Here is a 23,570-nt window from a genome sequence, read left to right on the forward strand (position 1 = left end):
GATCAGGATACTGTGAAATATAACAAATGGAATACTGAAGAAAAACACCTATTTAAAAAATATATATTCATACACTAAACAAACAAAGAAGGATAATATATATAAACTCTAGGTAAGAAGTCTTTAAATGTCAGTTTGGCCAGAACCAAGTTCATGTTCAGTAATGAAAGGATCATTATTTTTTAATTAGCTCAAAATAGTTCTAAATGGCAGAAAAAATTATATAACTGAAGAGACAGGATAAGCAGAAAGCCATATTCTTTGAGAAAACATTTTAAATCATTTTTCCAATCTTTCATCACTATTCACTAGGTCTTTATTAAGCAAATATTGTACAACACCATGTAGGTAACTAAGAGGATGTACAGAAATATAAAACAGGATCTTGTTCTATAGCAGCTGAAGCTAATTAAATATTTAATAGTACAGGAAATTTACAATACATTTAAAAAGTATAAAACATCAATTGCCCAAACATTACACATGGAAAGATACTTTTACATACTCTAGTACTTACCTTCATTATTGCTAAATCATTAACACAGGGTGGAAAAAAAAAGATATGAAGAAAAGTAAAATCCTAGCGTTAATTCAAATTTACATGTTGTTCATGTATTATTTCTCTCTACTCTGTTCTAGAAATTAATAAACTAATAAAAAAAATGTATCTTATCCACTGACAAGTACAGTGAGAAAAGTACCCTATTGATCCAAAGCAGCCAGAGAGAGAGAGAGAGATGAGACACAACAAACAGGATTTACAAGTTATTCCCCCTAACAGAATTGAACTGAAGTGCCAGAAATGTTTCAAAATTCCATAGATTTTAGTGGGATGTTAATTAAAAATTCAATTCTGGGCTTTTATCCTATAGCCCAAAAGCTATACGAATCTGAGCTTACAAACACCAAGTCATTTAACACTTGTGAATATTCTCATGAAGGTAAACACTAGTTCACACTCACATTTTGTATATTCACCACATGCATGAATTTAACTTTTAGATCCTTACTTTCCCTTTGCCTCAATTCCTTAATTATACTATAAATATTTCTATAAACTCCCTAAAATTCTTACTCCTGGAATAAGGCAATATAAATACTTTTTAAGGCAGGACACTACACAAAAAGCCTAAAACATTTTTACCTGCAGAAGGTAGTGGCTTTACACCTATAGTAGAGGTAGTAGTAGCTGGGTCTGTGTTTATTGAGGCATCATTCACCTTCTGCTGACTTCCAATTTTCTTTGTGAAGACATTATTGTTATTGGCCTATTCAAAATGTTAACAATAAATTATTAAATGAATTCTATTTTCTCCCTTTAGCCATTATGTAAATAATGATCACATCAAAAAATCCTGAACGTCCACAAAGCTAACTGTCCTAAAAGCCAGCAAAGACTAAAGTTACACACACCACTTTACTCATATTACAAAAGAGAAAACCTTATGTTTTTTTACTTGTCAAAACATCAAAAGACCACCAAAGCAGAAATTTCACAAGTTTTCTACTACAAAATCATAATATACTTTAAGGCCCCAAACCAAAATCTATACATTTGGTGCATAAAGTGTAATTTTTTTTTCTTTACGAAAGCCTTCCTACTTTATCTCATGCATTTCTTGCTTCTTTTGTCTCCTTCCAGATTTCAAAAAAGACAAAAAATAAAACTATCTTTATAGTAAATGTGGTTAGTTAAGAAAACTGTGGTAGCTTTTCAACTTTGGGTTTTAAATGTTTCTTCACTTCCAAGACTCCATTACATAAGAAACCTTATATTTAAGCACAATTTGGGGACCCACATTAAAATACACAGACATCAAAGCAGGAGCATTATCACTGATTTTATTAAATCTGCCTTCCCATCCTCAAAGGGAATATAAAACAATTAGCTGATGATTTTTAATCCTTCCTAATCTAGAGGATATGAATAGGAGGAAAGAACTCAACAATGACATTTTGTAAATGGTGAACCCCACACCAAAGACAAGCGTCATTGTCACAAAGAGGGATTCGAAAATATGCAATGAATATGTAAGTGAAAAATACATTTAATCAACCTAAGAGAAAAATGGTGAAAAGAGGGCTTTTTCCCCTGCTGTTGCCCTTGCTTCCTTCATTGGTTCTCCAGTAAATAAAAATTCCAGATATTAAAAATTATTATTACAGTCCTGGACAGTTTTGCTCAGTGATTAGTATCAGCCCTGGAACTGAAGAGTTGCAGGTTCGATTCCGTCAAGGGCACATACCTCAGTTGCACATTTCCCAGCCCTGGTAGGGGCACATGTGGAAGGCAACCAAATCATGTGTTTCTCTCACATTGATCTCTCTCCTCTCTCTCTTTCTCTCCCCCCCTCCCCCACAGCACCCCTCCATTCCACTCTTTCTAGAAATCAGTGTAAAAAATACCCTCTGGTGCGGATTAAAAAGAAAATTTTAATCATTACCGTATCAGGCCAATGACTTGAAATCAAGCAGAGGTAAGTTATATTAAAAAGAATGATATTTTCAATATCATAAACTAAAGGCCCAGTGCATAAAATTCATGCACGGTAGGGTCCCTAGGCCTGGCCAGTGATCAAGGCCCATCTGTGGGGTGACTGGCGGGGCGATCAGGAGGGCCCCACTGGCACCTGCCTTGGACGGCCTGGTGCCGCACACTCGCGGGCCCCACCCCCCTCGCTGCCACTGGTCACCTCCGCCAGGTGACTGGCAGGGTGATTGGGGGGACCCCGCTGGCACCCGCCTTGGCTGGCCTGGGGGCTGGGGACAGCTCCTGCGTTGAGCATCTGTCCCCTCGTGGTTAGTGCCCATCATAGCAACCGGTCGTTCTGCCATTTGGTCAATTTGCATATTAGGCTTTTATTATATAGGATTGATTTGCAAACAAAAATATTGATAAAAGAAGTATTTCACTATGTATGAATTCTGTTATACTTACTGATTGGTCTGAAAGTTTGTTTATTTGTTTTTGGAGCCTCTGGCATTCCTTGAATTTTTCTTTATAATGATCTGCTGCCATCTGAAGACGAAGTTTCAGATCTTCAACTTCTCTTCTCAGTTCATGTTCCAGTGTATCAGTTTTTTCCTAAAAAAAAAAAAAAAAATTCCTCTAAGAAAAAGATAGTAATTTTCTATCATAACACAGTAGTAAATTTAAACTTCATTTTCACTTTCTTCTTTATGGCTTTTTATTATTAAGTATGTTTTTATTTATTTCAGAGAGCAAGGGGGGAAAGGGAAAGAGAGGGGGAGAGGGGGAAGAGGTGAGATGGAGGGGAGGGGGGAAGAAACATCAGTGATGAGAGAGAATCATTGATCACCAGCTGCCTCCTGCACACCACCCCCTACTGGGGACCAAGCCCATAACCCAGGCATGGGCTCTGACTGGGAATCGAACCATGACCTTCTGGTTCATAGGTTACTGAGCCACACGGGCCAGGCTCTGTTTTTATTTTGGAGATTTAGCTACAGGGCCATATTAGTTAGTTCTAATAAATCCAGCTTTATATTCTTAGGACTAAGATTCATTAAAAAACTGGAGAAGAATAATCCACCTCCTGAGGAGCAAGTATTACTCTGTTAAATAACCATAATACCTTTTATGCAGCTAGTAAATAAGAAATTCCAACAAAGTAATATATACCTGACATCAGAAAGTTTAATTAGCAATAATAGACCTGCTTTTATTAACCATTAGGAATTTGCTTACAGTGGTTTTTCTTAAAGTGTACATTAATTTCAACCCAAGAGGTTTCAATGACTAAACAAAATGAATGGAAATTTAAAATTCTGATCAGGAATCTGACTTGATTTATTTTAACATAACTCACTCTTATGAGTTTTGATCAAAATGGAAACTCAAAATTAACCTGCTTTACCTGGTCTTTTTTCATAGCATTTAGTTTAAGTTCTGCCACTGCATCAGCTAATTGCTTTTTTACTTTCTCATTTTCCAAGCGTGCAGTATGTAGATCTGCCATCGTTTTATCGCGCACATTTACAGCATCACTAAGTTCTTTAGTCAGAAAGACAACTTCTTGTCGAGTTGCCTGAATCTGCTCCTCTGCTTTACGAAGTTGCTCCTTTAAAAAAAACGTATCTTCCTGAAGAAATGCAGATAAATATATTTGTAATTAAAACATCCAATTAAAAAACACAAGCAGAAACTATTTTTACTCATACTTCAACAAATCCAAAATTTTAAATTAAATATTGCTCTTCTATTCAGAACTTAAAGTATATAAGTCTAGAAAAAACTTGGGATGTGACTTAAGTTTCCTCCTGGAGTATACATATAACAAACCTATGCACTGAATATCACTAATACCACTTTATACACAAGTAAACTGAAGTACAGGAAGTCAGGCAACATACTCCAGAATGAAAGCTCTTGTCCCCCAGAATCTCTCCAGTTGTAAGTATTGACCCTCATTTTTTACAATCACCAATAAAAATAATTTCAAAAACTTGTAACTCAAAAAAATTTTTTTCAATATTTTTTTTAAGATTTTTCGAGAGAGAGAGGGGAAGGGAGTGGGGAAAGAGAAAGAGAGAGGGAGAGAGACATCAATGACATATCAAACCATAGATCAGCTGCCTCACACACTCTGCCTACTGGGGATCAAGCCCACAAACGGGCATGTGCCCAGGAATCGAACTGGTAACCTTTCAGAGCACGGGATGATGCCCAACCAACTAAGCCACACCAGCCAGGGTGTAACTATAAAAATTTTTGTTAAACAATGTTTCTTACTATCTAACCTAAAAAATAACCAATATATTAATATACTATTACATAGTAAAAGTTTTTTAAAAATATTGATATGCAAATAGCAAAGATGAGGCACTGGAGTAATGAAAAGTTAATTAAGCACTCCTTAAGCCTAAAAATATCGTTAAAAGTTAAAATTGCCATAAAATTATTTCCTTTAATATTAACTAGACATTATGAGCTCAAAAAATCTATTTCATTTAACTTTCCTATTTTCATCTCTGTACTAAAAATACTGTAAACTCAGAAAAAGTAAAACCCATTCTTGGTTGTTAAACTGTTAGCTCTTTAGAAGGAATTGTAAATGATTATTTATGTAATGTTATGGTGGAGAAAATCTTTGTAGGTGTAACAGTATTAGATCTAACTATATAATAAATATTGTCAGCTTCCATATGCCAAAATGGAAAAAAGGGGATGGTGAAGAAGGGAGTAATAATACTTTAGTATAAGCGACTTTTCTAATCAATAAGGAAAACCCCAAACAAACAAAAAATAAATAAATAAATAAAACTGGAAAAAGGCATGAACATATTTTTTTAAAGAAATGGCTAGTATGCAAACAGAAAATATTCAACTCATGAACAATAAAATAGAAAAATTAAAACAAATACCATTCATCATCTTTCAAATTGTTAAAGCTTAAAAAACAGTAATACTCCAATATTTGGATAGGGTTAGCATAATCAGCAAATTTACAAACAGTTGGACTTACATAATCTGTAAGTGGTATAACCTTTCTAATCAGATTTTTGCAACATTCATGAACACCTTTAAAAAGCACATGGCTTTTAATCTAGGAATTTTTCATGAGTTTCTAATAATATTATTAATGGGTAGGAACATAGATTTAAACTTCACAGAATTCAATAAAATATTAATATAATGATAATTATTAAACGTCTAAAAATATGAGAATTTATTACAAATAAATTGATATATCCTCCACACAATGGAAGTCTACACACCCATTACAAACAGAAGCATGTATCATACACTGTTGGTATATTACTTTTTTTAAATAACTGAATATTTTAACACTTGACCCAGCAATTGCACTTGGAGGAATTTATGCTACAGATTTATATGTGTATGTCTAGATATCTGTATAAGAATTTTTATTGTAATATGCTTATTACAATAAAAATTAAAACTGATTACATACTAGATAGCTATTAAAGAGAGACACTACACAGCTGTTGTAATGAAGGATAAAGATCTGTATGTGTACTCCTTTTGCAAGATGCCAAGACATTCCTTCAATTTTTTAGAGGTTCTGAAATATTATATAACCTCATTTTTGTTAAAGTATGTAATTTCCAAAAAAATTAAAAATTATATAACGATGTAAGTATTACAATGTCCCTTTTCCCCTCCCATTGACCTCTTACAGCCTGCCTCCATCCCACCCCCCAACCCAGGCCTTCACCACCCTGTTGCCTGTGTCCATGGGTTATGCGTATATGCATAAAAGTTCTTTGGTGGATCTCCTCAGAGGGTTACTTTTACTTTGTACCTTCATGTACTATTTGAATTCTCTTATTACCATGATACTGTATTGCTTTTATAATTTTTAAAAAGTTTTAACTATTAATCATTTTTCCAGGTATTCCATGTGTATGTTTTTCCTAACTGAAGTCTTGCTTTAACAGGAAAAGGATATTTAGAGAAATTTTTAGCATTTTGTTAAACAACAAATAAGCAATCAAATATACTTTTCACCTTTACATTTGCAATCTGCTACATTAAATGCCCTGAAAAGTAACTTGGACCTTAATCATTAAATCTAAATGTCATGTATGTCTGACATTTATACTAACTATGTCTAAGCATGTTTAACAGCAAACTACTGAAAGCAAAATACTCATCCATAAAAATTAATAAATCAATGTAAACCTACATAAAGTAGTACTACACAGCCATTTTTAAAAATTAGAATGATCTCTATGAATTAATATGAAATGATTTCATTTATATTATTAAATGAAAAACAGCAAAGTACATACAAAATATATATAGCATATGCACCCTTTTTTAAGAAAGAAGGGGAGCAAAAGGAGTATGTGCACACCAACACCTACACATAAGTTTAATTTTTGCAAAAAAAAAAACAACACCAAAAAAGCAGAAGGTAAAGAAAATGTTTACCTATGGGTAAAGGTTAAAACAGGGATTTTATAAGGAAGAGATTGAGACATCAGAGTAAAATTTTTTAGATCATTTTGACTTTTATATGATGCAACTATTTCACATATTAAAAAAATTAAATCAAAACATTGATTGTAAAAGCAAATATTAAAATTAAATATATACAAATACATTGAACTGTACTACAAATTCATAACAAATTTTTAAAATTTTAATTCAAGTAATCTGAACATGGTGCCCTATACTTCCTTAGTGAAATATACTCTACGAAAAGATTTGGAATAGATCTTAATTTTATTAGGAGACTTATTGTTGGAAGTGGCATTGACTGTATTGGCTAGGTAGAAAACAAATATAATGACGTTTTGGAAAAAGGGTTCTCACACTGGTAAAAGAGATATAAAGTAGAGAAAGATAAGGAAGGTTCTAGATTTGAAGTAAAGATATAAATATAAATTAAACACAAAATGTTTAATGAAAGTACAAGGAAACAACCCCTAGTAGCAACAAGATCCAGTTTCAAAATACCATTCCCTACTAAAAAAAACAGAGCTCCTTGGAAAAACGGCTAATCCCTAAAGCTGTTAACATACAGTTGTGCCACAAAACAAAAGCACTCAAAGCATTAGGGATTGAATCAAAAAGACACAAAAGCAGGTTTGAAAAGGTTCCCCCTCACTAAATATGGGACTATTTAAAAAAAGAATACTGATGATAACATAATACACTGAACAAAAAATAATCCAAAGACCATAGTGATGTAATAAAAGGGGGAGATGGCAATAGTGAACCTCTCCTCATTATAAAGGAATACCTACTAATAAATGTAAAAGGAATGACAATTTTTAAGTCACCATTTTGCAATCATTAAAGTAATAACTGATGCAGGTGAGGATCATTCAAGGAATAAAAAACACTGGGTGAGAGACTACTGGGGAATAGGATGTTCACATGATCTCAAGTATTATCCCACAGATTACTCAATAATCACAGAGGGAAAGGCACTGATACATGAAGAGCAGACCTAACTTGAAACAAATGAGTAAACCTAACAAGATCAAGAATGAAATTAACACTGTGACTTTTGATATGACTGCAACAGAATGTATAAAACATCACCTATGCCTTTTCTTGCCAAAAATGTTTAACCTGATCGAGTCATGAGAAAACGACAAATCTAAATTATGGAACATTCCCTCAGACAAGCCTGAATTCTTCAAAAGTATCAAAGTCAAAAAAGACAAAAAGTACAGGGACACTATCATAGATTAGAACAGACCAAGAACACAATACTAGATTTATGTATGATCTTTGACCACCCCTGGATCAAGAAATTTTAAAGGTTAAATAAAAACGTATTTGGGACAATTTGAATGTAGACTAGAACTATATACAAAATGAATACTAAAAATCAGTGTTAAATTTCTTGGTCATAATACCTGCAACTGACTTTCAAATGGTTCAGAAAAGGCATATATATGGGGGAGATAAAGATGGTTTGCCTTTATTTGAGGATATGTATTCATTGTTTTGTTCTTCCAACTTTTCTATAAATTTGAACTTCTTCAAAAGAAAAGGCTGGGGGAGAGAAGATTAAAAATAGAAACTATCATATTGTATACATTTAACAGAGATACGTTTTACAATCTTCAAATACATGTTGCAGAAGTACTTACCTTACTTGAGGTGGTAAGCAGATAAGCCCTTTGCAGACTATCCTTTTCAGCCAAACAGAATTGTAGTCTGCCAATCTCTTCTTTGAAATGAGTAATCATGTTTTCTTTGTTCCCATCTAAATTCTTTAAAGTTTGGACCTCTGACACAAGCTTGGTATTTTCTATTTCTCTATTCTTCAAATGGACCTGTAACAGTGCTTAAAAATGTCAAGAATATTCTAACTCCATAACCTAAGTCAGTCCAAGTTTAAAATACCACTGTTGATCTCTAACCCAAATATGATTAAGGAATGGGAAGACTTACCAGACTTGGAGTCAGGAGACACGAGTTCTGCCAAGTGACTGACTGACTATGTAGATTAGCAACACAGCTTTCTAAGTGTTTTTTTTTTTTTTAATTTTCCATAGAAACTAATAATTCTAAGGTCTAATAATATTACCGGATCTCTAATGTCTTTTCCTTTGATTTAATAATTTTAATTTCTCTTTAAAATCACAAATGGATTTGGTTGTTCTTTTGGCAAAACATTAGGTTACAGACAGACTCAGATATAAAGGCATAATGAGATTCTGGAAAACATCTTAAACAATTCAATTTTTGCTTGTGAAAACTACTATATCACTTATTTCCTGTATGCCTGAAAATATATTTGTTGTTAATTAACCCAATAGAGTTTTCCCAGGAACTTCGGCTGTGGCTGCTCATTTCCTCACAATAGATACACATCAAAATTACTTTCCACTATAAAGGGTTCTCTTGCTTTGGTAAAGAGTACCAGAGATATGCCCTAGCTGGTTTGGCTCAATGGACAGAGCACTGGCCTGAGGACTGAAGGATTCCAGGTTCGATTCCAGTCAAGGGCACATGCCTGGGTTGTGGGCTCAATTCCCAATAGGGGCTGTGCAGGAGGCAGCTGATCCATGATTCTCTCCCATCATTGATGTTTCTCTCTCTCTCTCCCTCCCTCTCCTATCCTCTCTATAATCAATTTAAAAATATTTTTAAAAAGAGTACCAGAGGTAAATGAATTCTTGCACTTTACTCTTAAAATGTATGGAATGCTGAAACACTAATTTCTGTTTTCAAGGAGAGAATATAAATCTGGGTTCTCTGAAGGATTCAGCAGCCAAGATCTTTGCAGCATCACTCTGAAAACACTACCTAATGTTCATAATTATCAACTCATGGGAGTGATCAATTTCTCTAAATTCTTATAGGACAGGGATGGGTTGTATGATCCAATAAGGGTTAGGAGTGAGAGAAAAGGAATCTCTCTGGTATTCACATGAACAATCTGAATGGGAAATTCTAAGGTTAAGAGTATAGTTGGTTGGAACCAAAGGTTGTGGATTCAATTCCCAGTCAGGGCACATACCTAGGTTGCTGGTTCGGGGGCGCGGCGGGGAGGCAACCAATAGATATTTGTCTCTCACATCAATGTTCTTCTCTCTCTCTCTCTCCTTCCCTCAAAAATCAATAAAAAGAGTATATAGTAAGTCTTCTCAAACTCAGTAAATAAACTCTCCATTCCAAAATAACAACAAAAGTCCCACACACATGAATGAAATAAAAATACTGTTCAGAACACTCAGGGGCAAGGGGGTGGGGGGTTGAGGGGAGAGTGTACTTAAATGGAAATTTCTATGTCACTATGATCCCAACTTCTAATGCTTATAGAAAACCAAAGATATGAGAACACTGTGAAAGAATAAATCCATAAGATTACCTCATTCTTGCCCTTCCTTCCTCCCTGCCAAGTCTTTTGCAAAGAACTTGTCATTCAGGTGTACAACTGACAAAGTCTTTGCAGAAAGAAGAAAAGAGATAATGTAAGGGGTAAATAATTTAAAGTAGAAATGAAAAAATAAAACGCTGGATTTACCCTAAAATGTGATTGCTAACCCTCTATAAAATGCCAAAAGTGCTGTTCTCAGAATAGAAGAGAAGAATGTGTGGAAAAGTGACAGCTTTAGAGATACGTTACCCTCTTTCCAAATTAAGTCACCCTAGTTATCATTACACAGTTTTACTTCGCAATACTAAATAATATGCCTTTTAGAATTCATTTTTATTTATTACTATATTAAAATGAAGACACAGACATTCTATTAATCTTATTATCTCCCACTACGCCAACAGAAAAACAACATAGAAAGCTCTTAATTATCCAGAGAAATAATGCCCAGGTTTCTTCCTGGCAACAAAACTGGAACATTCTCACTGAAATTCATAGTAACATTAAGTAAAAAATTATTACAGGTGCCAAATTTTCATTTAGTTAAAAAATGCATTATAACTTCAAAAAAAAAACTTCATTTGAAAGTAGTTTGCAAAAACATCATATAAGTGGTAATCCAACTGCATCAATTCTTCCTCTACATAATTGTATTGTTCCCCTTTTTACATAATCTTGTTCAAAAAACAAACATTATTTCTGGGCACTTTTTCTTAAAGGGTCGTCATAAAATAATTTACTAGTGAATCAACTACTTTTCTTCCTGTTTTGAAAGTGATGTATGTACACATATGTATGTTCCCACTCAGGGAAAGAGTTGTTGAATTGTCCTAAGTAGAATCGGTTTTAACCCATAACATGCAAAACGTCCCTAATCACGCTCCGCTCAACATTTTTATCTTAAAAAAAATAAACACTGCCCAGCTGGCATGGCTTAATGGTTGAACGTCGACCTATGAACCAGGAGGTCACGGTTCGATTCCTGGTCCGGGTACATCCCCGGGTTGTACCTGGATCCCTAGTGTGGAGCATGCAGGAGGCAGCTGATCAATGATTCTCTTTCATCATTTATGTTTCTCTCTCTCTCCCTCTCCCATCGTCTGTGAAATCAGTAAAAATATATAATTTAAAAAAAAACACCCACCACCAAAAATAAGTAGGCAAATAAGTAGGTTCTCAGTATAAATTTGTGACTCTCAAATAGTTGACTATATGCAGTGTTAAGCTTTTATCTTTAATCAAATATGTGTACTGTCCTTTTCTCACTGAATATATCTAATCTAATCTCTTGATTAGGTCTATCTGGATAATACTGACAACTCAAACTGTTCTTAAAATTCCTCTGAAACTACTGTCAGGAACTGTTTATGAGCCATTTGCAGCTACATTACTGACAATTAAACTAACTATTTCAGAATCACTTAAAAAGAAAAAAATACAAAAGGTGAAGATTTATCATCAGTAAGAATATCCTTTGTAAATTGACACTCCTTGAAGATTATTCCAAAACTCAAACTCTAAAACATGACAATCATCACTGAAATAATGTTCTCGCTAAGGTTTATATGTTCTTAAAAGGGAAAAATCATTGGTTATATAAATTCTGATAAATATCGTGTTACCATTAAACCTCTTTGACTTATTATACATTACCTGCTAAGTATCTAAAATACCAGCAAATTGCCTGGCCGGAGTGACTCAGTCCTCCTGTGCACCAAAAAGGTTGCCGGTTCAATTCCCAGTCAAGGCACATGGGTTCAGTCCACAGTGGGGGCATGTATGGAAGGCAATCGATAGATGTTCTCTCTCACATGAATATGTGTTTCTGTCTGTCTCTCTCTCTCTCTCTGAGCATGTCCTCAGGTGAGGTTTAAAAAAAAAATGCCAGCAAATTCATTTCCTAAAATTTAACTTTTATGAACTATACAAAATGAAGTGGTTTTAAAACACAACCCCAAATCCTTTGATACTCCTCTCTTCAAGACTTGGAGCCTAATTCCCCTCTCCTTGAGTGTTGGCTGGACCAAGTGGCTTGCTTCAGTGTACAACTTTGGAAACTAGCTCATTAAATGAAGTGACTTCCTCCTTGCTCTCTTCTGGATAGCTCACTCCGAGGGAAGTTGGCTGCCATGTTGTAAAGACATTCAAGCAGCCACTGAAGAGGCCACATAGCAAGAAACTGAAGGGCCTCCTGCCAGAAGTCATGTGAGTGAGCCACCTTGGCAGCAGAACCTCCAGTTCCAAAAAAGCCATAAGGTGACTGCAGCCCAAGCCAACATCCTGAACTGCCACTACGCAAGAGATTCTGAGCTGTAAGAACTCAGCTAAGGTGCTCCCAATTCCCAACCACTAAATAAGTTTTAGAGTAATTTTCTTATACAGCAATAGATAAGTAACAGAATTGGAAAGAATAAATTACCTTGTAAAGTTCCTTCTCATCCTTTTCTGTCTTCAACTGATATTCAAGTTGGTCTCTTTCACACTGTGCCTTCCTGAGTTTGTCCTTTAAGCTGGGTTAAGGTAATGTAACATTAATATAGACAAAATAACTTTGTTGAAACATTTTTAGAACATAAAGATATATTTTCAAAGTGTCAGAAATACCTGTCTAATTCAGTTTCTTTTTCAATTGATTTATTTGTCACTAACAGAATATCTTCCTCAAGCTTGACAGCTTTGGATGTAGCATAATTGTATCTTCTCTTAAGTTCTTCATTTTCCATTTTTAAATTTTCTGTTACTTCAGTAAGTTCCTAAGAAAGAACAACAATAAAGTATTTTGAGAAACATAATTAGTATGATAAAATATGCATCTTACATAAATCTATGAATTCTTATATTTTAATCCCACGTTTGTCCCCTCAAAGTTTATAAGCTAAGACTAAAAACTAAACCAGAAATTGTAACATACATTCAACTCTACATATACTAAATAATTTTTTTCTTGCATTTTCATACACTCTTGTTGATTTCACTAACTTCTCCACCAGAGGGCAGGCAACGAAAATGAGAAAAAAAATTTTTAGTCACTCTCATTTTTTACATAGCACTTTTCAATGTTACCCCAATGACAAATCATGTTTCATGATACTACCAAGGTTAACACTCGATTTTTCCTTCCACTTTTTTTTCACCTACTAATTAAAATCCATCTGTATATCTAATGAAACCACATTGTTATATACTTATACTTCTTTTTCCTTAGCTTAAGAAATTGCGCCAATATTAAATATAGTTTTAGGATAATTTATAGAATTTCTCACATCAAGGATTTCAAATTTTGTCTAATACTACATCTCATTTCACTGAATTCTTTTTGGAAAAGTAATTTAACTCCTTTATTCTATTTTTCCTTATTCAGTGTTTATCATTCCTAATTGTATTTCCAAGCCCTCCCCTCAAAATCAATCAAATACTCTACATTTAAATATAAAACATCTAGAAACAGTTGTCAGGCACTATGTCATCAAGCCTGGTACCAAAAATCCAAAATTTTAATCATTTACAACATAAAAAAAGTTGACAGAAGGTTGATAGAAACTGATCTGTTTTTGTATAAATATCTAAATGCTATTGTTTTTCAACACAGGGTTTTTCCCCTCACTTTAATTGGTTCAGTTCTTGTAAAAAGTGGGTTTCAGGTAATATATTATATCAACTCATATTAGTTACATAAGACTCAACTAACCTTTTTCTCTGCTTGCAATTGGTCACCTCTCTCTTTTTCATGGTTAAGTTCTCTTTCCATTCTTTCAACTTGTTCTCGAAGTTGTGTTGTTTCTTTTTCCAGAACGGCAAGTAATTTTAACAGCTCTTCTTTTTCTTTCATGGTTTTCTCCATTTTCAACTGTAAAACAAAAAAACTCAAACTGGGTGTTTTGGTGTTTTTTTTTAAATAATTCTATAATGTTATAAATTGATTTTCCATCTCAAAAAAATAATAAAGACATTCACAGAAAAAATTTTTACATACTACTTCATATCAAATAGCCTTATTTAGCATTCAGGTAGAAAAGTTCATGAATCAAAAGTTCATGAAGCTTCCTTTGGTTGGGCAAAGAAGAAAAAAATTAAAAGTACAACTAATGAATTTTATTATGATGTTTCCTACTGATCACTTTTCAAGTCAGTACTAAAAATAAGGCATAAAACTTCTTAAGTGACTGAACTCTAGGCATATATTGAGTAATAATTTGGAAGAAAATGTATATCTCTTTCTGAATGCAAATTATGGGAAATCGTTGAATCTATTAAGAACTTTCTTATTTTACATAAGGCCTTCATCTATGGGATTACTATTAAAAGTTAGGGTTCTTTAAATAAGGTATTAAGGAATAAATTTCGATATGTGATGCCTTTTATGTGGCTAAATTAAAACTTTATTAATAAATGCAAATTTTAGGACTAAAATGTGAACTGTAACATTATATTAATTATTATGGAAACACTAATAGTTACTCTGTTCAGGAAATCTAAACTCTAATATTCTAAAAAATTACTGAATTAAGGGACCTAAAATAGCAGTAACTAAAATAGTTAACACTTCTCTTACAGGCAGACATCACTGACTCTAACAGGGGAAGATTGTATATTCAGAGGAGGCATCGTATACATTTAGCTAAAATAAAATGGCCTGGCCGACGTGACTCAGTGGTTGAGCATCAACCTGTAAACCAGGAGGTTACTGTTCGATTCTGGTCAGGGCATATGCCCAAGTTGCGGACTCGATCCCCAGTGTGGGGTGTGCAGGAAGCAGCCAGTAATGATTCTCTCTCATCATTGATGTTTCTATCTCTTTCTCCCTTTCTCTCTGACATCAATAAAAATGTATTTTAAAAATAACAATAATAAATAAATAAAACGTACGGCCACAATAGACCCCAAGTCAGTTTTCTAGGGTCATGAAACCAAACTGATTAAAGTCTAAAATGGTTTTTATGAAAGTTGAATGGCTATAAGTTTTTAGAATGACCCTTCTACCTCATTCATCACACCAAATGAAAGTGACAGGAGTAAACACCTTCAAAAGAAAAAACTTTATTTATTCACTGAACTTCTTTCATACATTGCCTATTTTATTTTTTAATGACTTATGGCTCTAAACTTTCTCATAGCTTAAAAATATAGATACATCTTGATATACTGCAAGAGGAATATTATAAAAGAACCACTTTTCCCCAGTGATTCATTTAATTGGCACATAAATTCAAATTAGATTAAAATGTATACAAGTCAAATTCCTGCCCCCAATTCTGTATTGTGATATCTTTCAAGCACATAGCAGTTAAAAATTTTACAATGAATACCCATATACCCATCACCTAAATTCACTAATATTTTATTTCCCTTTATATTCAGTACTTAATTTTATTTATGTAATTTTGGAGGAGGGGAACTAAACCATTTGAAACAAAATTGCAGACACTTCACCCCTAAGTACTGAGAGCAAGCATCTCCTAATACAGCAAGCATCTCCTAATAAGAACAATTTCCTATTTAACCTCTACCATTATAATAGTTAAGAAAATTAGTAATTTTTTAAAAACTCCAGGATCCAGTCAAGATTCACACACTGAAGCATTACATTTTATCTATCACTTTAATGTCAATAGTACCCTAGACCCGTGGTCGGCAAACTGCGGCTCGCGAGCCACATGCAGCTCTTTGGCCCCTTGAGTGTGGCTCTTCCACAAAATACCACGGCCTGGGCGAGTCTATTTTGAAGAAGTGGCGTTAGAAGAAGTTTAAAAAATTTGGCTCTCAAAAGAAATTTCAATTGTTGTACTGTTGATATTTGGCTCTGTTGACTAATGAGTTTGCCGACCACTGCCCTAGACAATGTCTCACATATCTACTATTTTTGTGCAGTTTTAGATAAAATCATTAAAGATGTTCCTGAAGGTGAAAATTTACAAGACTTGTCTAAAACTTGGTCAGGATATAAAAACATTTTATCTCACAAATATTTCCCTAAAAGATAACAATTTACATTTCTTTATGAAGTAAGAAGTGAAATAAATTGTATGGTGTCCCAATTTACTTAGAAAAAGTGCACAGGAGATGTAGATGCCAAAATGCCCCTTGTGTTAGCGGCCCTGAAGTCAGGGTGGTCTAACAAGTATTCAAAAAGCTGCAATGTAAACTAACTGCATTCTTCTTAAGAGCCGGGCTTGTTTCAGCATCTTTGACTAGCATTCAAATACCAGGCTAAAAACCTTGATCATCAGGCAGTTGTCAACACAAAATGTTTTAGTCAGCCTATAAAAGTTACATTTCTTTAAGATAAGAGAAGAATTTCTGGAAGGGGGAAGGGTAGATATGGGAGAATTCACACACAAAAAAATAAAAAAATAAAGTATTTTATCTATAACCTCTTTCTTTTTTCTCTAATCTCAGTTTATTAAGGTAAATAAGATAAAATCAAAGTCATAAAATATTTATATATAAAAAGTTCATCTGACTATAAAGAAAGGCAATGAACGACCTGTCACTAAATGTGAATATAAAGTAACTAAAAATGTATGCTGAACCAATTAAAGAAGCTGTTTTTCACAGCAACACAAATGTAACATTCTAGTACTTAGGTTTAGGGTAAAAATATTGAGAAATCTCTTGAAAGAATGTTGTTCTGTTTTCTTCTTCAATAACTACTAAAAATTAAGACATAAGGCATTATTAGAGCATCTGCACAGTATATTTCTATTGGAGCCAATGCAATGACTCCAAATATTCAATTAAAAAAAACAGTAAGAAGCTTTTCACTTTTTTTCAGTTATAGTTAATCCAAGCTTATTCACTTGATCAAAGGACAAGGAAAAAAAATCATTCTAAAAATGTTCAACTTAAACCTTGAGACTGGGATGCTTCCCTGACTCACTGCCACAACTTGGGATAGAGCATGCTCGTAGTACAGTAAAATAAAGTTCACATTCAGTAACAGACTTATTGCCGTACACTACTTTCCCTCCTGCTTCACCTTCCAAATCTCTACCGTTCTACACTTAATGGATTAGGCCACCACCAAAGAAAGGTTGGGGGGTGAGGAAGTATTGGGAAAGCTATAGGTCTAAATTCTCTTAATAGTTATTTATTGCACATCTACTATGCACAAAACACTTCCAGAGCCTAGAAACAGTCCCTGCCACGGTGAAATCAATAATATAGTTGTGATAAAAATACTTTTAAAGTATTTCAAAAATACACTAAGTTATGCATATATGCATAACCCATGGTCACAGACAATAGGGTGGTGAAGGCCAGAGGTGAGGGCCGGCAGTGCGCTGGAGGGGGTCAATGGGGGAAATGGGATATACATAATATTTTCAATAATAAAGATTTTTAACCCTTTGCACTCGCTTGCTTTTTTCTCGATTCCTTTATTCTACTCGGGATTTAATTTTTTAAATACCCCAGATTTTACAAAGCGCGGCAGTAGAATAAAAAACTGGAGTTTCTTTTCATACAAACTTATTTATTTGGATTGTTTTATATTTCAAATTATTGATACATTGAAAGAGTAATTTGCACTCGACATCCGAGTGCAAAAGGTTAAAAGGGGAAAAAAACACACTAAGTACTTTTCAATTATTTTAGTTTAAAAGCATCTGCTTTTTAGGTTTTACACTTGCATAATCTAAGAATTCTTAAAATGCCAATTAACCTGTGTTCTTACATGCTCTGTTTTTAAAATTATCTATGAATCACTAACTCACTGTTGGTACTAACCTCAAGAAGGCCAGCTTTTGTGGTCACCACCAACATGTCAGAATTTCCTTCATCCTCCATAGTAAGCAACTCTTCAACTGGAGAAGAAGCTCGAAACTGGAAAGGTGTACTTGCTCCACGAATTTCACCCTTATGGGTAACGTAACAGAATTGATAAAATTCTCCATCATCATTTGGAAGGTAATATCCTAAGAGGAAGTTAACCAAAAATTATTAAACTTCCTATTATAAAGTGTTGCTATGACAATACTTGTCACCTCCTCTCATTCCTGACCCCGTTTATAGGCATTTAGGATATGTCTTTCTTCCTATTTTTCATAAATTATCAAAACTAGACTTTTCCCTTCTTCCCTTAACATGCCCGAATTTTTCTATCTTGGGTCTAAGCTTATATTCCCAGAATATCCTTTCCCCAAATCTTCACTAGAGCAAAACTAAGTCATCTGGGAGAGTGTCAAATATGTAGTTTTCAAGGAGAGGGAGGCTGGAGGAGGACCAAGGGAAAAACAAGCATGAAAATCTAGGAGGATTATTAGGGATGAGAACATGCCATTTAAAGAAATATTCCCTCAATTCATTACATGTAAAAGAGAGATATTAACAAAAGGAATATGCTACACGTGTAAACTGTGTAAAGCAAAAAAGAGGATAAGGTCCACTGATGCTGTAGAACAAAAAAAGCTTTGGAACCACACAGATTTTATTCTGGAATTCCAGCTCTACCACTATTATTTACTTAACCTCCCTATGCTCCAGAGTTTCTTATCTATAAAACAGACTCCAAGCCATCTATCTCAGAGTTCCAAAGTATCTACAGATAATGTATTTATACCATCTAGGCCACTAATGTATATTCACTATTTGTTTCTTCTTTCTTCAATTCAATTGTTACCTTCTCTCTTAAATTTTGCTGGATTATCCTAGTTCAAAACTAATTTACCTCCCCTCCACAACTCCCATGGTGTTTTTTACATTAAGAAAAACAACTTCCACAGTATACCTTATATTACCATTCATTATACACATGCTTTATATCCTATATCAAGACCTCAGAAATATTGAGGGCAGATATAGAATATAAAAATTCAGGAATCCCCTAGAATGACGTATAAAAAGCATTAAAAGATTGTGAAAGGAACCTACAAAAAAATGAATATATTCCCCTTGTCTTACTATTACTCAGAAATCTGTAATCACTATGGCTGTTATTCTTCCATATCTTAAAATTTTCAGTCTCATTCTTATGATATCTAGTTCATTTGATTTCATTCTTTAAAAAATAGCTGGCCTCTCTCTTTAGAAGTAAGAGAGAGGGGCAGAGAAAAATACAAGGTAAGCCAAGAACATCTTTTGGTGCTTGAAAGTAAGAAAGAAGTCCTTTAAAAAGAACTGAGAGATGAAGGAAATATTAAAAAAAAAACACAGAGAAACCAAGATGGCGGCATAGGTTAAACACCTAACCTGCAGCCGGGCACAACAATTTCAAAAATACAACTAGAGGTCAGAACGGACATCGTCCAGAACCACAGGAAAGTTGGTGGACTGAAATGCCCACAGCTGGGGGGAAGGAGAAGGCCACGGGGACAGTCGGGGAAGCCGTAAAAGCCTGAGGTATGGAGAAACGGGCGGAGACACGAGCACACGCGCCTGCGGGGAGGATGGAACCGGAGAGGAGGGGGCGGCTGATGACCTGGCCGGAGTTCACTGGCAGGAAGGAGATAAAGGCTCCGGAGTGCGCTGAGCGCCGGCTCCGATTGCACTGAACCCCATTCCGGGCGAAACCCTGGGAAACTCACTCACTTTCGCAACTCCGCCGCCCCCGCAGGCAGCCCGGCCCGGGATGCTGGGGACGCCGCCGCAGCGGCGGCGCCCGGAGCCCGGCGGCCTCCCAGCACCCGTCCCCGCCGCGCAGCCCCCGCGCGCCTGGTCCCGCGGGCAGCGCGCCCCACACACCGGACGGAGGCCCGGGCGCCCTCTCCGTGCACCTCCCGGCGGCGCTAGACTTCAGTAGAGTTGACTGAATTCAAGGGATTAAAAAGTATAAATTGGGGGGACGCCGCGGCGGCGACGTCCGGAACACGGTGATGGCGGTGCCTGGAGCTCGGCGGCCGCCCAGCGCCCGTCCCAGCCGCGCAGCCCTCGCGCGCCTGGTTCCGCGGGACGCGCGCAACGCGCACCGGACGGAGGCCCGGGCGCCCTTTCCGTGCACCTCCCGGCGGCGCTAGACTTCAGTAGAGTTGACTGAATTCAAGGGATTAAAAAGTATAAATTGGGGGGACGCCGCGGCGGCGACGTCCGGAGCACGGTGATGGCGGTGCCTGGAGCTCGGCGGCCGCCCAGCGCCCGTCCCAGCCGCGCAGCCCTCGCGCGCCTGGTTCCGCGGGACGCGCGCACCGCGCACCGGACGGAGGCCCGGGCGCCCTTTCCGTGCACCTCCCGGCGGCGCTAGACTTCAGTAGAGTTGACTGAAATGAAGGGATTAAGAAGTACAAATTGAGAAGTTTGAAAAAGATGGCGGCGGAGGTTAAAGGCTGTTCTGTTGCCTCGCACCCAGCGAAATCGGAGGGGATGAGGTGTGGAGGTGCGTGGGTCTGGCTGGTGGCGGGGGAAAGGGGCTTTTGTTCCAAACCTAAGGGAGATTAGCTCTCCATCACCCTGAAACCCATCTTCTGGCGAACCCCGGGAGACCCAGATGCCTGCGGGGAGAGGCGGGACTCTTGCAGAGGTGCGCCCAGCAATCAGTGTTTGCTGCGCTGGAGTGCGGAACGAGGGGACTTAGATACATGGAAGGCAGAAGGACCAGACTCACAGCCATCGAGGCTTGCCGCACCATGGCCTGTTGGCGCCCTGAGACCCCGCCCCGCCCTAGGACCCGCCCCGCATGTTTTGAAGACCTGCCCCGCAAGTCTTGCAGGCACACCTGCGCCCCAAGCAACGGCTTATGCATGTGGGTGGCCTGCCCTCTGGCAGCGGACCAGATGATCTGCTGTTCTAGTCGGACTGCTCCAGGGCCACTCAGACAGGAGGAAGAAACTACAGTTTTTGCTGTAATCCTTGCTGAGTGCCTAAGGCAGTAGCTGATCTACACCCCATTGGAGACCCAGAAACGAGGGCATCTAGTGGTCTGTGGGAGATGACACCAGATTTCAACCACGTGCATAAGGGACACATTCAACGGGAATATTCAGTGAGCGCCAAAGCTTTGCTGCACCAAGACCCGGCCCATAAACGTGTCTCCTGCACAGCAACTCTTCCTTTATAGACAAAGAGAGCCCCCCCAATGACAACAACAACAATCAAGACTTAACTATACAAAGGAGGACCAAGATGGAGGCATAGGGCGGAAGCCTGATTGTTGCCTACCACAACAACTTTGAGACTACGACAAGAGAGCAGAGCAGACACCATCCAAGACCACCATGGGCTGGCTGAGTAGATGCTCTACAACTAGAATAAAAGAGGGGTATGTAGGATGATGCTGATGCCGGCGACCCAAAGACCACACTTTAAGAACTACAGCTCAGGCGACACAAAAGAACTATGGCTCAGGCGATACAACAGCGGCCTGGAACGTGCTCGGCGCAGTTCCCCCGGCGGTCTCCGGCTGAGGGGACGGCTCCACTGGCAGCCAAGCACGGACAGACGAGCCCCTATGAGACATGGGGTGGGAGACTCCGCGCTTGCTGACCTCTGAGTCCGTCAAGAATCTCAACGCCCCGGAAGCGGCCAGGTGCGCATGCTCGGCGACCGGCCACCGATGCAGACCCAAGGGCCTACGCAGCGACGCCAGTCTGGCCCACCGCCATGCACCGGGTGCACCGGAGCTTCGCCGAGCCGCCGCCCGACGAGTTCTGCAGCAGCCATACTGGAGCTCTGGAAGGATGGCCAGGGGAATTGCTGAGGGGGGATTGACCGGCAGGAATTGGGATCGGGAAGACGGGGCCCCGCTGAGACCCGGGTGCGGGCGGGGTTGCGCGCCTCTGGACTCGGGTGTGGTCACACGCCTCTGGGTATAAGTGAGGCCTCACGTCCCTGGGTCTAGGTGAGGCCACATGCCCCTGGGTCCAGGTGAGGCCGGACTCCGGGTCCGGGTGAGGCCAAGTGCCCCTGGACCCGGATGACGCTGGATCACATGCCCGGGCGAGGCCAAGCGCCCCTGGGTCTGGGAGAGCCCACACACCCCTGGGTCCAGGCGAGACCATGTGTCCCTGGATCCGGGTGAGGCTGCGTGCACATAGGCCCGGGTGAGCCCAAGTGGCCCTGGGTCTGGGAGAGGCCAAGCGTCCCTGGGTCCGGGTGAGACCATGTGTCCCTGGATCCGGGTGATGCCTTGTGCACCTAGGCCCGGGTGAGCCCAAGTGGCCCTGGGTCTGGGAGAGGCCAAGCGTCCCTGGGTCCGGGTGAGACCATGTGTCCCTGGATCCGGATGAGGCCTCGTGCACCTAGGCCCGGGTGAGCCCAAGTGGCCCTGGGTCTGGGAGAGGCCAAGCGTCCCTGGGTCCGGGTGAGACCATGTGTCCCAGGATCTGGGCGAGGCCTCGTGCTCCTAGGCCCGGGTGAGCCCAAGTGGCCCTGGGTCGGGGAGAGGCCAAGCGTCCCTGGGTCCGGGTGAGACCATGTGTCCCTGTATCTGGGTGAGGCCTCGTGCACCTAGGCCCGGGTGAGCCCAAGTGGCCCTGGGTCTGGGAGAGGCCAAGCATCCCTGGGTCCGGGTGAGACCATGTGTCCCAGGATCCGGGTGAGCCCTCGTGCACCTAGGCCCGGGTGAGCCCAAGTGGCCCTGGGTCTGGGAGAGGCCAAGCGTCCCTGGGTCCGGGTGAGACCATGTGTCCCTGGATCCGGGTGAGGCATCGTGCACCTAGGCCCGGGTGAGCCCAAGTGGCCCTGGGTCTGGGAGAGGCCAAGCATCCCTGGGTCCGGGGGAGACCATGTGTCCCAGGATCCGGGTGAGGCCTCGTGCACCTTGGCCCGGGTGAGCCCAAGTGGCCCTGGGTCTGGGAGAGGCCAAGCGTCCCTGGGTCCGGGTGAGACCATGCGTCCCTGGATCTGGGTGAGGCCTCGTGCACCTAGGCCCGGGTGAGCCCAAGTGGCCCTGGGTCTGGGAGTGGCCAAACGTTCCTGGGTCTGGGTGAGACCATGTGTCCCTGGATCCGGGTGAGGCCTCGTGCACCTAGGCCCGGGTGAGCCCAAGTGGCCCTGGGTCTGGGAGAGGCCAAGCGTCCCTGGGTCCGGGTGAGACCATGTGTCCCTGGATCCGGGTGAGGCCTCGTGCCCCTAGGCCCGGGTGAGCCCAAGTGGCCCTGGGTCTGGGAGTGGCCAAACGTTCCTGGGTCTGGGTGAGACCATGTGTCCCTGGATCCGGGTGAGGCCTCGTGCACCTAGGCCCGGGTGAGCCCAAGTGGCCCTGGGTCGGGGAGAGGCCAAGCGTCCCTGGGTCCGGGTGAGACCATGTGTCCCTGGATCCGGGTGAGGCCTCGTGCACCTAGGCCCGGGTGAGCCCAAGTGGCCCTGGGT

General features: G+C 39.2%; 1 protein-coding gene across 6 annotated transcripts in view; it reads right to left on the minus strand.

Moving 5' to 3' along the window:
* TAX1BP1 (Tax1 binding protein 1) overlaps positions 1-23,570 on the minus strand; it is a 65,002-nt gene that overhangs the window by 28,815 nt on the left and 12,617 nt on the right. For 3 of the 6 annotated variants that reach the window (XM_054726090.1, XM_028155163.2, XM_054726094.1), the window contains exons 4-11: positions 18,057-18,244; positions 14,020-14,178; positions 12,936-13,084; positions 12,751-12,841; positions 8,596-8,781; positions 3,879-4,103; positions 2,939-3,085; positions 1,145-1,268 (exon numbers count right to left, since the gene is read on the minus strand). In XM_054726090.1, the coding sequence (XP_054582065.1) occupies positions 1,145-1,268; positions 2,939-3,085; positions 3,879-4,103; positions 8,596-8,781; positions 12,751-12,841; positions 12,936-13,084; positions 14,020-14,178; positions 18,057-18,244 (1,269 nt within the window). The remainder of the gene's footprint in view (positions 1-1,144; positions 1,269-2,938; positions 3,086-3,878; positions 4,104-8,595; positions 8,782-12,750; positions 12,842-12,935; positions 13,085-14,019; positions 14,179-18,056; positions 18,245-23,570) is intronic. The other 3 variants (XM_054726093.1, XM_054726092.1, XM_054726091.1) reach the window with 3 other exon arrangements.

This window comes from Eptesicus fuscus, chromosome 14 (genome assembly GCF_027574615.1).
Source record: "Eptesicus fuscus isolate TK198812 chromosome 14, DD_ASM_mEF_20220401, whole genome shotgun sequence".
NCBI lineage: Eukaryota > Metazoa > Chordata > Mammalia > Chiroptera > Vespertilionidae > Eptesicus > Eptesicus fuscus.